General features: G+C 41.9%; 1 protein-coding gene across 10 annotated transcripts in view; it reads right to left on the reverse strand.

The window, feature by feature from the left end:
* ARHGEF28 (Rho guanine nucleotide exchange factor 28) overlaps positions 1-13,706 on the reverse strand; it is a 350,788-nt gene that overhangs the window by 171,390 nt on the left and 165,692 nt on the right. For all 10 annotated transcript variants that reach the window (XM_044932457.2, XM_044932463.2, XM_025270861.3 and 7 more), the window contains 3 exons: positions 12,900-13,083; positions 9,375-9,555; positions 1,899-1,971 (listed from right to left, as the gene is read on the reverse strand). In XM_044932457.2, the coding sequence (XP_044788392.2) occupies positions 1,899-1,971; positions 9,375-9,555; positions 12,900-13,083 (438 nt within the window). The remainder of the gene's footprint in view (positions 1-1,898; positions 1,972-9,374; positions 9,556-12,899; positions 13,084-13,706) is intronic.

Raw genomic sequence — 13,706 nt, forward strand, 5'->3', positions numbered from 1 at the left:
TTCACTGAAAACTTTGATATAGTTCCATGTGTTTGGCATCTGGTATTACTGCTAAAAATCTAGAAAATTTATTATCTTAGTGATTTTTTAAAAGTTTGAATAAGGCTTGAAACTTCTAATCCAATTCTGAGAATATAAAAAAGTACTACACTGTAAAAAAAAAAAAAAAAAAACACCCAGGAAGTTAACAAGTGATATACTATTATTAAGTAAAGTACAAATATTATTCAAATTTCAAAAAATTTTATGCTAGTGTCTATTATTTGTTTTCATACATTATTCAAGACTCTATACTGTATTTAACTGCATTGAGCAGCTTCAGCTGCATGCAACAAATTCTGATAAATTCTGTTTTCATTTTTATTCTATTACAAATATTTTCCAATGTTCCCTGTTATGACTTCTTAGATACACTCATAATTTAAAAGTGGACATTTAATTTCCAAATACAGGGGATTTTCTTTAAAGTATCTTTAATATTAATTTCTATTTTGATACTAATTTCTCATTTAAATGCTTTCTCTGCAATCACTTTCTGTGTTTTTCTCATTCTAACTCTATTGAGTCTTTCAATGGCTAAGTCAAAGATCTCTTTTCGTAAACGTCACACTGCACTTGAAAATATGTGGATTATTTTCAGATATCTCTTGATGTTGATTTCCAATATAATTCCATGGTGATAAGAGAAGAGACTCTGTATTATTTCAATACCTCTAGACCATGAAATTTTTTCACCTTGTTTTATGTCCCTGGATATGTTTCAGTGTCTCTGAGTTTACAGTCTCCAAGAATTTGAATAGAATTTGTATCCTACTATTGTGTGAAAATTGTATAAATCTTAATTATGTTGAATTGGTTTATAGTGCTTTTCAGGTCTACTATATCCTTCTACTTCTCTGTATAGTCATTCTATTAATTTTTGAGAGCTTGATATTGAAACTCCAACTAAAAATCTTAATTTATCTACTTAAAAAACAATTGTAATATATAATGGAACCATATATAACCGTATTCTGTTTGTTCCAAGTCTCCTGTAAATGGATTATCATACTTTCATAACTTAAAAAAGAGATTTTTTTTTTAAACTGGACTTGTCACTAGGACTCGCCAACAGATCAGATCTACTTGTATGTGTTAAAGGGGAAAGAACCTAAACTGAAGTAGAGATCACATGCCCTAATAAGGTGCCAAGTTGGAGAAAACAAGAAAGTATCATATTCTACAAACAAGCTGGATGTTACATGCAAGTGTGCCATCAACTCGACTCCCCGTTATGATGCGGAACAGGGTATTGAGGATGCATTTTCAAACACACACCTCTTGCTGTGGACACCCACCTTGAGCAGATTTGGATATTCAGCCTCTGAAGCGTCATCAGCAACGTGAACCACCGTGCAGGACAGCCTGGGTTGGTGGGGCCGCCTGGACTCTGAAGACACTCAGCACCCCTCATCACTCACCTCTGCACAGCAGCGGAACTCCCCAGACCCCACGGCAATCAGGACACCCTCACAACCTCCATCCTCTAGGACCCACTTGCCCAGCACAGAGCAGAGGCTCCACAGAGGTGGAACGAGCTGGAGAACGGGAGAGTGACGGAGGACTGAATGGAACAGACTGACCTTGGTAATGAGGGGAACGCCCTCTGCATGTCAGGAGAGGTCCCCAAGCACTGTGGGAGGAAACCAGTAAATGCTAACTGAGTCAAAAGTGGAAACACACAGTACCTTTGGTCAGTGCTGCTGGAGGAACTCTGGGCCCTGCTGCCCCAGAGCACCCTACTCTCGCCTCCGAGTCCATCGGCTCCTGCTCTCCTTCTCCACACACTTCAACTCGCAATTGACTAGAGAATGCTGAGCACTTTCTGAGTTCCCCGTGTGGGGAAGGAGCATGCATACCTTCTTCAGTTTCTGCAGCGCTGGAGGGCATATCTGGTTTCTCCTCTGACGTGCCTTCTTGCTCTTCAAGAGCCTAAGAAAGGCAGGAAAAAAAAAATCACTGAAAGCTGTTTGAGGCTTCAGATATGCAGCAAGAGATGCAGATCACAATCAAGGATCTGAGAGGTGAAACAGCCAGAGGCAAAACCAGGGGAGGTGGGGGCAGATGGGGTGTCGGGGAACATGAAACAGCAGCCTGCCTGACGCAAGAGATGCTGGAAGGAACTGGAGACAAGGGCCAAAACTGTCTCCGCTAGTGGTTCTCACTACTTCCCTGATCACAACACCAGAAGGTTCTCAGGAGCATGAGACATGAACCAAAAGGGGGACAGAGAAGAGCAAAGCTTGAAATCAGTACGAAGGGCTGCTGCTTTATGCATCTGCCTGCCTAGACTCCCATCCACACCCTAAGACACAGGGATCAGGGGCCTGGAGAGCAGGGGGAAACACTAATACACAGAGGACCACTGATACACGGAGGACCCAGGATGAGCATAAGCCAAGGGTTGCATGTTGGCACAGGCAGGATCAGGCTGCTCCTGGCCAAGACTGGGTCATAGGCCGTAGATAGAATGAGGCTACCCTTACAGCCCTCTGTACTTCCTTTTCAAATGGATTCCACACAGTCAATGAAAATGTGAAGAGACAGAATTATGCGTTGATGTGTCAAAAACTATCCAAGCCTGCAACAGCACATGTTCCAAAACAAATACATGGGCGAACTGGGGCGGGCAACCCTCCAACCGACAGAGACCCCTAAACCATCTCCCCACCCTCCGCCCTGGGCATGCTTTTCAGCTCAGCGCATCAAGTGCTTATTCATGACTATGTCAAAGCATCTTTTTGAGGCCAGAGCAAAAAGAACAGGAAAATATACATAATTGACCAAATCACAAAGAGGCAGGGAACAAGCAGGCCCCAGTCACCCAGGCTCTGTGGCTATTACCTGTCCCTAGCCTGACTCCCAGGACACCGTACTCACTCTTAGGGCCCATGATGGAATGAATGGATGGACCAGAGCAGGTATGTCTGGGGAGGTACTAAGGAAACGACAGGATGAGGGAAAGCGTTAGTTGCAAAATTGTGTCCTGCTGTTTGCAACCCCATGGAATGTAGCCTGCCAGGCTCTGTCCATAGGATTATCCAGGCACAAGTACTGGACTGGATAGCCATTCCCTCCTTCAGGGGATCCTCCCAGCTGAACCCAGGTCTCCCTCATTGCAGGCAGATTCCTTACCATCTGGGTCACCAGGGGAGCCTCACAGGATGAGTACCTGGGGTTAAAGAGGACTGACCACACAGGTTCAAGGCCGAAGATGGCCCCTGACTCCACGTGTTTACCTGGGGGTCAGCCTTAACCCCCAAACCCTAGTCTCAAAGGCAACTGGCAAGTCTATGCAAAATGACATCAGGCAATGCTGGTTTCTTATTACAAAATAAGGAAATACTTCTTTTTTAAATGGGGTGAAAGTTATGACCAACCTAGATAGCATATTCCAGAGAAGGCAATGGCACCCCACTCCAGTTCTCTTGCCTGGAAAATCCCATGGATGGAGGAGCCTGGTAGGCTGCAGTCCATGGGGTCGCAAAGAGTCGGACACGACTGAGCGACTTCACTTTCACTTTTCACTTTCATGCATTGGAGAAGGAAATGGCAACCCACTCCAGTGTTCTTGCCTGGAGAATCCCAGGGACGGGGGAGCCTGGTGGGCCACCGTCTATGGGGTCACACAGAGTCGGACACGACTGAAGCGACTTAGCAGCAGCAGATAGCATATTCAAAAGCAGAGACATTACTTTGCCAACAAAGGTCCGGCTAGTCAAGGCTATAGTTTTTCCTGTGGTCATGTATGGATGTGAGAGTTGGGCTGTGAAGGAAGCTGAGCGTCGGAGAATTGATGCTTTTGAACTGTGGTGTTGGAGAAGACTCTTGAGAGTCCCTTGGACGGCAAGGAGATCCAACCAGTCCATTCTGAAGGAGATCAGCCCTGGGATTTCTTTGGAAGGAATGATACTAAAGCTGAAACTCCAGTACTTTGGCCACCTCATGCGAAGAGTTGACTCATTGGAAAAGACTCTGCTGCTGGGAGGGGTTGGGGGCAAGAGGAAAAGGGGACGAGAGAGGATGAGATGGCTGGATGGCATCACTGACTCGATGGACGTGAGTCTCAGTGAACTCCGGGAGTTGGTGATGGACAGGGAGGCCTGGCGTGCTGTGATTCATGGGGTCGCAAAGAGTCGGACATGACTGAGTGACTGATCTGATCTGATTAAAACTTAATTTTTATTCCCGTAATTTTGGATACAACTTCAGAACACTTATATTTCCCAGCCATCTTATACATTAATTTTAGCCAAGTTCTAAAACTAAATTATCAGTATTCGATTAACATAAAAAGCTTTGTTATGCGGAAAGAACAAAAACATGATTAAAGATATAGCTAATATTTTGTCTACTGCTTAATTTCCTAATAACTACCTTTACACTTTGGATATGTAACACAAACCTGTCATTTTCAGCATTTAATATTTATTACAAATGATCAGCCTACCAGTGCCAGCTATAATATCATGTAATAACATGAATCTGTTACAACTCAGAACAAGGACTGCTTCTGAATGGGATCACCATCACCGGCACAGGTCTTCTATCCTGTAGAGCAAACTCCAGTTTCTGCAGCAGGTTTTATTGTCGTCACGCTAGAAGGCTGCAGATAACTGAGCAATGCCTGAACCCAGACCCGGAAGCTGCCTCGAGAACAAATGAGTCTCTCAAAGCAAAGTCACTGTCTATAGCTATTACATAAAAATAGACTTTTAGACGTCTAAGATTTAATAAATAAATATTTCATTACACTATATATAATTTTACATGTTAACCTGAACTGTAAAACTTTAGTGTGGACAGCCTATATGATGATCACTACCTGCTTACATTTACCTGGACTCGTCCAACTGGCTATAAATGAGATGTTCCCACAACCCCCTCCTTGTGTTCAATTAATTCACTAGAGCAGCTCACAGACATAGAAACATTTTACTTACTAGCTTCCAGGTTTATTATCAGCTCAGTTCAGTTCAGTCACTCAGTCGTGTCCAACTCTTTGAGACCCCATGAACTGCAGCACACCAGGCCTCCCTGTCCATCACCAACTCCTGGAGTCCACCCAAACCCATGTCCATTGAGTCGGTGATGCCATCCAACCATCTCATCCTCTGTCATTCCCTTCTCCTCCTGCCCTCAATCTTTCCCAGCATCCAGGTCTTTTCAAGTGAGTCAGCTCTTCGCATCAGGTAGCCAAAGGATTGGACTTTCAGCTTCAGCATCAGTCCTTCCAATGAACACCCAGGACTGATCTTCTTGCAGTCCAAGGGACTCGCAAGAGTCTTCTCCCAACACCACAGTTCAAAAGCATCAATTCTTCGGCACTCAGCTTTCTTTATAGTCCAACTCTCATATCCATACATGACCACTGGAAAAACCATAGCCTTGACTAGACGGACCTTTGTTGACAAAGTAATGTCTTTGCTTTTAAATATGCTATCTAGGTTGGTCATAACTTTCCTTCCAAGGAGCAAGTGTCTTTTAATTTCATGGCTGCAGTCACCATCTGCAGTGATTCTGGAGCCCAGAAAAATAAAGTCAACCACTGTTTCCCTATCTATTTGCCATGAAGTGATGGGACCAGATGCCATGATCTTAGTTTTCTGAATGTTGAGCTTTAAGCCAACTTTTTCACTCTCCTCTTTCACTTTCATCAAGAGACTCTTTAGTTCTTCTTCACTTTCTGCCATAAGGATGGTGTCATCTGCATATCTGAGGTTATTGATAAATACATGGTAACTCTAATAATATAGCTATATATATGAGAGAATATAACTCAGGAATAACCAGATGGAAGAGATGTACAGGGCAGGGTCTGAGGAAAGGGCACAGAGCTTCTGTGCCGCTCCAGGCAGGCCAGTCACCCAGCACTTCCAACCAATTCCCCAACTGGAAAGATCTCCGAATCCAGTCCTCTGGGGTTTTAATGAAGGCTTGCTTTATTAAGAAGGCATGCTGCTGCTGCTGCTGCTGCTGCTAAGTCGCTTCAGTTGTATCCGACTCTGTGTGACCCCATAGATGGCAGCCCACCAGGCTCCCGGCTAGACAAAGTCTTTGTCCTTGGGTGATAAAACTATACCTACAGGTCATCTCCCCTCCCTGAAGGTCAAGGAGGTAGGACTGAAAGTGGGTGGGTCTCCTGGTAACTAGCCCCTATCCTTAAGTGCTTTCCTAAAGTCGCCAGATTAACATAACAACAACAACAAAAAAAACACACACACATTTATCTGCTCAACATTTAGGAAATCCCAAAGGTCTGGAGAGCTATGAGCCAAGAACCATGGACTGAGACCAAATATATTTCTTACTGTAAGTTATGACATCACAATTTCTGGAAGAACCTCAGCCTCATTCCCTTCCCAGTCTCCCTATGCACCACCCAACCAACAGGTCAGGGCAGGAAGGATTAAAAAAAGGGATGCTGATACTTGGAACACAAGGCCATCCCACTGCAATGGATTCTTCTTTTACCAAGTGTTTTCCATAAAATGAAAATCTCTGATACACTAGAAAGTAACCTTCAGTTGGTCTTTGTTATAGCATAATCCACTATAATCAATTATTAAAGCATCTAGATTTACTCATCCTAAATCTCCCAAAATCATCAGTAAAAAATGATCTCAAATAGGTTATGAGAAATTACAAATCTGACTTAAGAATTTGGAGGTTTTTATAATGAAGGAAATGTTCCAAATTCCGGCTTTCCGTGGAGCACGCTCTCGCCTTTGCAGGAGTTTGGTGGTCCTGCTGCAGTCTGAGTGCCCCTCTGAGGACGCAGGTATTGCTAAGCTCTGCCCCTATGACGGGGGAGCCCAGTGGGCTGCCGTCAATGGGGTCGCACAGAGTCAGACACGACTGAAGCGACTTAGCAGCAGCAGCAGCCCCTATGAAGCTGCAGGGAGAGGCGCTCACCTTGAGCAAGGCTGCCGGGCCAGGCCCAGCCTCTGTCTGGATAGAACATCTACCCCTGGGGCCTGGGTAAGAAGCCACGGGAATGGCTGAGGGCTTCTGCATCTTTAAAAGTACCCTTAAGTACAATGAGGAAATGCCGTAGGCCAGAAAATTATACACTAAACTCCTTGGAAGGAAAGTTATGACCAACCTAGACAGCATATTAAAAAGCAGAGACATTACTTTGTCAACAAAGGTCCATCTAGTCAAGGCTATGGTTTTTCCAGTCGTCATGTATGGATGTGAGAGTTGAACTATAAAGAAACCTGAGCGCTGAAGAATTGATGCTTTTGAACTGTGGTGTTGGAGAAGACTCTTGAGAGTCCCTTGGACTGCAAGGAGATCCAACCAGTCCATCCTAAAGGAGATCAGTCCTGGGTGTTCACTGGAAGGACTGATGTAGAAGCTGAAACTCCAATATTTTGGCCACCTGATGCGAAGACCTGATTCATTGGAAAAGACCCTGATGATGGGAAAGATTGAAGGCAGGAGGAGAAGGGGACGACAGAGCATCAGATGGTTAGATGGCATCACCAACTCAATGGACATGAGTCTGAGTGAGCTCCGGGAGTTGGTGATGGACAGGGAGGCCTGGCGTGCTGCAGTGTGCTGCTGCTGCTGCTAAGTCGCTTCAGTCGTGTCCGACTCTGTGCGACCCCAGAGACGGCAGCCCACCAGGCTCCCCCGTCCCTGGGATTCTCCAGGCAGGAACACTGGAGTGGGTTGCCATTTCCTTCTCCAACGCATGAAAGTGAAAAGTGAAAGTGAAGTCGCTTAGTCGTGTCCGACTCCTAGCGACCCCATGGACGGCAGCCTACCAGGCTCCTCTGTCCATGAGATTTTCCAGGCAAGAGTACTAGAGTGGGTTGCCATTGCCTTCTCAGTTTATGGGGTCTCAAAGAGTCAGACATGACTGAACAACTGAATTGAACTGAACTGAAACTTCCTAAACCCAGCAAACAAAGGTACTTCATACTCTGAAGAGCATGTTTCATTTTTAATTGTTTAAAAAAAGAAAAAAAAAAAAAAAAAACCCTATACAGAGAAAGCAATAATCTTTGCTATAGAATATTTATGGTTAAATCTTTTGGGCTTTCCAGGTAGCTCAGTGGTAAAGAATCCGCCTGCCAATTTAGGGGCTGCAAGAGCCACAGGAGATGCAGGTTTGATCCCTGCATTGGGAAGACCGCCTGGAGGATGAAATGGCAACCCACTCCAGTATTCTTGCCTGGAGAATTCCATGGACAGAGAAGCCTGGCAAGCTACAGTCCATGGGGTCACAGTGAGTCAGATGCACCTGAGCATGAATTAAAAAAAAAAAAAAAGAAACTCCCTAAACTCAACAAACAGAAGTAGTTTATACTCTGAAGAGCATGTTTCATTTTAATTGTTTAATAAAACCCTATATGGAGTAAGTTATCAGCTTTGTTACATAATATTTATGGCTAAAATCTTCCATTTAGTTATATAAAGCAAACATTTTACAAAAGTCAAAACTGATAACAGTGTCAGTTTTCTAAACTGACTGTTCACTTTGTAAAGCCTAAAGTGGTGATGAAACTGGTGCTTTTTTCGGTGGTACTTATTAATGGATGTGCTTGAAAAGACTGGGGGTTGGGAGGTTGCAGGGGGTGTCACACAATCTGGTAAGTAAATCCGTTATACCTGTGAGCATTAGCAACTAAGCTGACTGAAGCCCTTTTACTCAAAAGAACATTCTGCTTAATAATAATTAAAATATATAAATCTGCTTACTAGTGTTTGAGATTTGACCAAAAAAATAATAATAATGAAGATAAAGCATTTTAAACCTAAGGTGGGCAGGCTATAACAACACTCAAAGCTGATGTTTGGGTGATGGTGGGAGGGGGAAAAAATATCTTTGAAAAAGTACTAGTCTCAAGTGGCTGGCCCCATTCAGGAAGTTGTACACTGAAACAAAGGCTTAATTGTATGTAAGTTCTTAAGAAATCCCAGAAGAAGGTATTATTCATGTAAAATAACCCTAAAGGCAACTGCTTTAGATAAGAATTATAATACAATCAGTAAATTAATAGCAAATATCCAACATTAGAATACTAAAATTCAACATCAGTGATGCTGGCTCATGAAAAGTAAAGGCAACAATATTATACAAATGACTACTGCCAAAATATTATATAATAATCTTCATTCTACTGGTGTAACAGTTTCCAATGCCATGTCCCTCCAAGTCTCATTAGAAAAAAACAAAGTGCTACCTCTCAAAAAAAAAAAATACTACAAAGTGCTACCTCTCCAAAAAAAAAAAAAAAAAAAAGTTCCCCAGATAACAAGTTTGCCGTTTGAACTCTCAAAGAGCATGAGTTATTATACCTTATACCATAATAAAGGGCACAAACCTTGATGAGAAAGGCTCTATCCCAAAAGTATTTTCTGAAGAGTTTAATATCCGCCTCCAGCAAATGCTCAGCTGTGTGGTTAAGCGTCAGGGTCAGGGTTTCTGATGAGTGAATATACCGCAGAGAGGCATCTTCGCTGAGCTGCACACGGGAGAAACCTGGGGAACGCCTGCCCTGGAAGCTGAAACACCAAAAGTCAAAACCCACAATCCCAGTGCCCTGATTTTATCCCATCAGCCCTGATATTATTACAAGCCCACTGGCTGAACAATTGCTTCCTACTGAAGACAGGTACATAAGACCATATAAACACATCCCAATAAAGCCATCTTTGTTTTCCCAGCTAGAGAAGTCATCAATTGAAAAGCTGTTCACATATATTATATACTTAAAAGAGTTACATAATTAATGCAACAGTACTGACTTGTAAACATAGTGCTTTACCTCAATATTTCACTCTCCTTTTAATCTGAAAAGATGCCTCTGGCCTTAATGGCACCACATATAGTAGAACAAACTGGCTGGCAGCTGACGGTTTATTAGGTGATTACAGTGGAAAACAGATATGATCTCTAGGGAGCATGGTGAGGTTTGGATGTTACAAACAAGCGAGATATTCATAACACACTGGTCCACTGCGATGAATCATTTCCTCATGCAAATGAAAACATACGTAAATTTGATCATGTTGATATCTTGAAATCACTCATGGGCAAAGGAACAATATCCTCAAGCTAAATTCTGAGTATCAGCTTATTTTCTGTGTGTCAGAGAAAACTGCACGTTCATTATTATTAGCTCTATGTAGGCGTCTCGGTTAGTGTCACAATATTCTGGATGGTCTATAGGTCGATAAACAGGGGTCCCAGGTAACAGCCCACCTCAGCATGTTGCCACAGCCCACAGGAGCTCCCGAATTCGTCCGTTCACAGAACTAGCTCTATGCCTCTCTCCTCTTCTTCCATTACATCACTTTGTTAACGAACATTTGCATATTTGCAAAATTATAGTATACTTCCAACCACATCAATGTTGTCTCCATCACATGGAATGACAGATCCATTAAGAACACTCGTACTCTAAGATTTGGGGCACCTCCCCACACTGCTGACATAATTACCGGCAGGGACTTTAGAATCTTCTAGAAAACAACTCCCCATGCTAACAGCAAACCACTGAAGTGAATAATTCAGCCTAAACCGTAAGAGTCTTGTAATTAATTTAGAAAATGGAAGCTCCTTCACATAATCAGAATTTAGCTTACAGTCTACTTCTAATCCCATCATGAATTTATTAGATGAGTAAACATTTAATTTTAATTTTATTGACATATAGCTGATTTTCAACGTTGTGTTAGTTTCACATATATAGCAAAGTGATCCAGTTATACATGTATTCGTTCTTTTTTAGATTCTTTTCTCTTATAGGTTATCACAGAATATATTGTGCTATATAGTAGGTCGTCTTTGGTCATTTATCTTATATATAATGGTATGCATACCTTCACCCCAAGCTCTCACTCACCACAATGTTTCCCCTTTGATAAACATAAATTTGCTTTCAATATCTGTAAATCTGTTTCTACTTTGTAAATAAGTTCATTTGTATCATTTTAAATTAGATTCCACATATGGATGATATTTGTCTTTGTCTGATTTAATTCACTTAGGATGATAACCTCTGGGTCCATCCATGTTGTGGCAAAAGGCATCATTTCGTTCTTTTTTATGTTAGAGTAATATTCCATTGTGTATGTGTGTGTGGGTATACACACATTTATACACACACACACACACACACACACACACACGTATAATATACCCCATACGTTCTTTGTCCATTCTTCTGGCAGTGGGTATTTATGTTGCTTCCGTATCTTGGCTACTGTACACAGTGCTGCTATGAACACTCAGGTGCATATACTTTTTAGCTTATGTTTTTCTCTGGATATGTGCCCAGGAATAGAATTGCTAGATCATACGCTAACTCTATTTTTAGTTTTTTAAGGAACCTCCACGCTGTTCTCCATAATAATTGTACCAATTTACATTCCCACCAACAGTGTAGGAAGGTTCCTTTTCCTCAACACTCTATCCAGCATTGTTTGTGGACATGTGATAATGGCCATTCTGACCAGTATGAAGTGATACCTCATTGGACATTTTATTTGCATGTCTCTGATAATTACTGATGTTGAGCATCTTTTCATGTACTTTTTTGGACATCTGTAGATTTTCTTTGGAGAAATGTCTACTTAAATCTTCTGCCCATTTTTTGATCAGGTTGTTTGCTTTTATTGACATAGAGGATGTGTAAACTTTTAAAATACATATCATCTTCTGGTCTTGGACACAACAGAAAGATACAAAGCTACCAAACAAGAAGTGGCGCTCCAGGTCCTCAGTGTAACCCTGAACTATCCACAATGACAAAGTCAAGGGAGTGGTCCCGCCTCGCCCTTTCCAGGTAAAGAAAGGGTGGTCACAGTACAGCAAAGACAAGGGCAACTCCATTAGAATGGGCTCTTTCCTTACTTGGTGTTCATTTGACCAAGTGAGAACAAAAATAGAAAGTTGTGACTTCAACATCTACTCAGGTGTCATACAACCATAAATTAATTACAATGAGTTCCATGGGCCAGATGAAAAGAACCAGTCCATGAAAACAATCCATGTAATAACACTGATAATATTTAAGTAATACTTTGCAATGCTCATTGCTGCTTCCCATTTATTACCACATAAGTCAAGAAAATCATTGTATAGGATTCCTCTAATCGTAAGTAAACACTAATAAAAATGACCAATTTGAACCATTCTAAGTAACAGACACTGAAAGTGTCGGTATCATCTTCAACATAGAGAACTTTACATTTGAAAAATTATTTCACTTCCATTATTTCCAGATCCTACTAACCAGCCCATTGGCTACATAGTATCTTAGGGTTTGTTATTCATTGATTCAACAAAAACTTATTGTCCTTCAATGAATGTATATGCTGAACACAGCAGGTAAAATAGAAATAAGTTTCAGTCCCCAAATGATTTAGAATGGAAACATATGAAATAAATGATGATGATTATATATAAAATCATAAATTATGATATATAGTATAAATTAGTGATCATTATAGTCACGATTAACACTTTAGTCATAATCATAAAAGATCAGACTAGGAAGGCCTCTCTGAAGAAAGGCTAATGAAAGCTTTAAACTAATGAAAGCTAAGTCAGGGTTAGGCTAGTGTTTCCCAAAATAGTTTTTCTTATTGTAACCACGTCCCCCACCATGGAGCCCTTTAAGAGACTTTTCGTGACTCCCTCTTCCCCATGAAGTGTGAATACCAACTATCACGCTATATCTGTTTATATATGACATGTATATCTATACTTTATACATGGAAACTGATGGTAAACTATAAACCAAATGTTAGCTTGTGGTTTGGTCATCTTTAATTTTTACATAATGCTTGGAAGACTTTATAGAAGTAAACTGAGAGAGAATCTATCAAGCAGCCAAACTCACTTTGTGATGTCTTCAACCAGCTTGGAATGTCCACCATGTAAAGCCAAGTCTAATGGCGTGGCACCCTCCTCGTTGGGTAAAGTCAGGGCCTGGGCTCCCCCAGGGAGACACAGGAGGAGCTGGGAAAGCTTAGCAAGGCCCCATCTCATAGCCAGGTGCAGAAGAGACTCCCTATGCAGAGAAACTGAAAAGGAAAAACATATGACATTATTAAAAGTTCCTCCATTTAAAAAGTTTATCTTACGTATTTTCTCCAAGAGATTGTCAGAGTAAGAACAGTAATAGTAAGCATGGAAGAGCTAGCAGGAATGATCAAAAACATCTGATCCAAACACCTCGTTTTGCAGATGTGGAAAGGTCAGTGACTTGTGCCAGGTCAGGCAGGCACTGGAGCCGGCCTTGCTCATCACTGGTACAACGTTGTTCTATCCACCACGGTGCACTCATGTTCACTGAAGTCATCTGGGGAAAACAAGTGCTAGGAGAGCACCATCTTTTGGAAATAGACATCATCAATTTCCTAAGGTGTTCTCTAAGGAGATGCTGCTACCCTAGCAGGACAGGCTAATAGGGGCCATGAGTGTCAAGGAGCCTTCATTTCCACCCTTTGTCCTCAGAGGTGCTCCTCCCCACTCAGCAGCTGAGGCAGAAATGGAATCTAAGTCCATGGCCTCTCTCAGACTTCACGGAGGTACTTTTACCCACCTATTAGATTCTGGGGATTACTTCAGTGTTGCCAAAGCTACATATACCTGTGTGTGTGTTTGTGTGTATATGTGTGTGTGCACTCAGGTGTGCTCAATAGTG

The sequence above is a fragment of the Bubalus bubalis genome, chromosome 19 (assembly GCF_019923935.1).
Source record: "Bubalus bubalis isolate 160015118507 breed Murrah chromosome 19, NDDB_SH_1, whole genome shotgun sequence".
Lineage (NCBI taxonomy): Eukaryota > Metazoa > Chordata > Mammalia > Artiodactyla > Bovidae > Bubalus > Bubalus bubalis.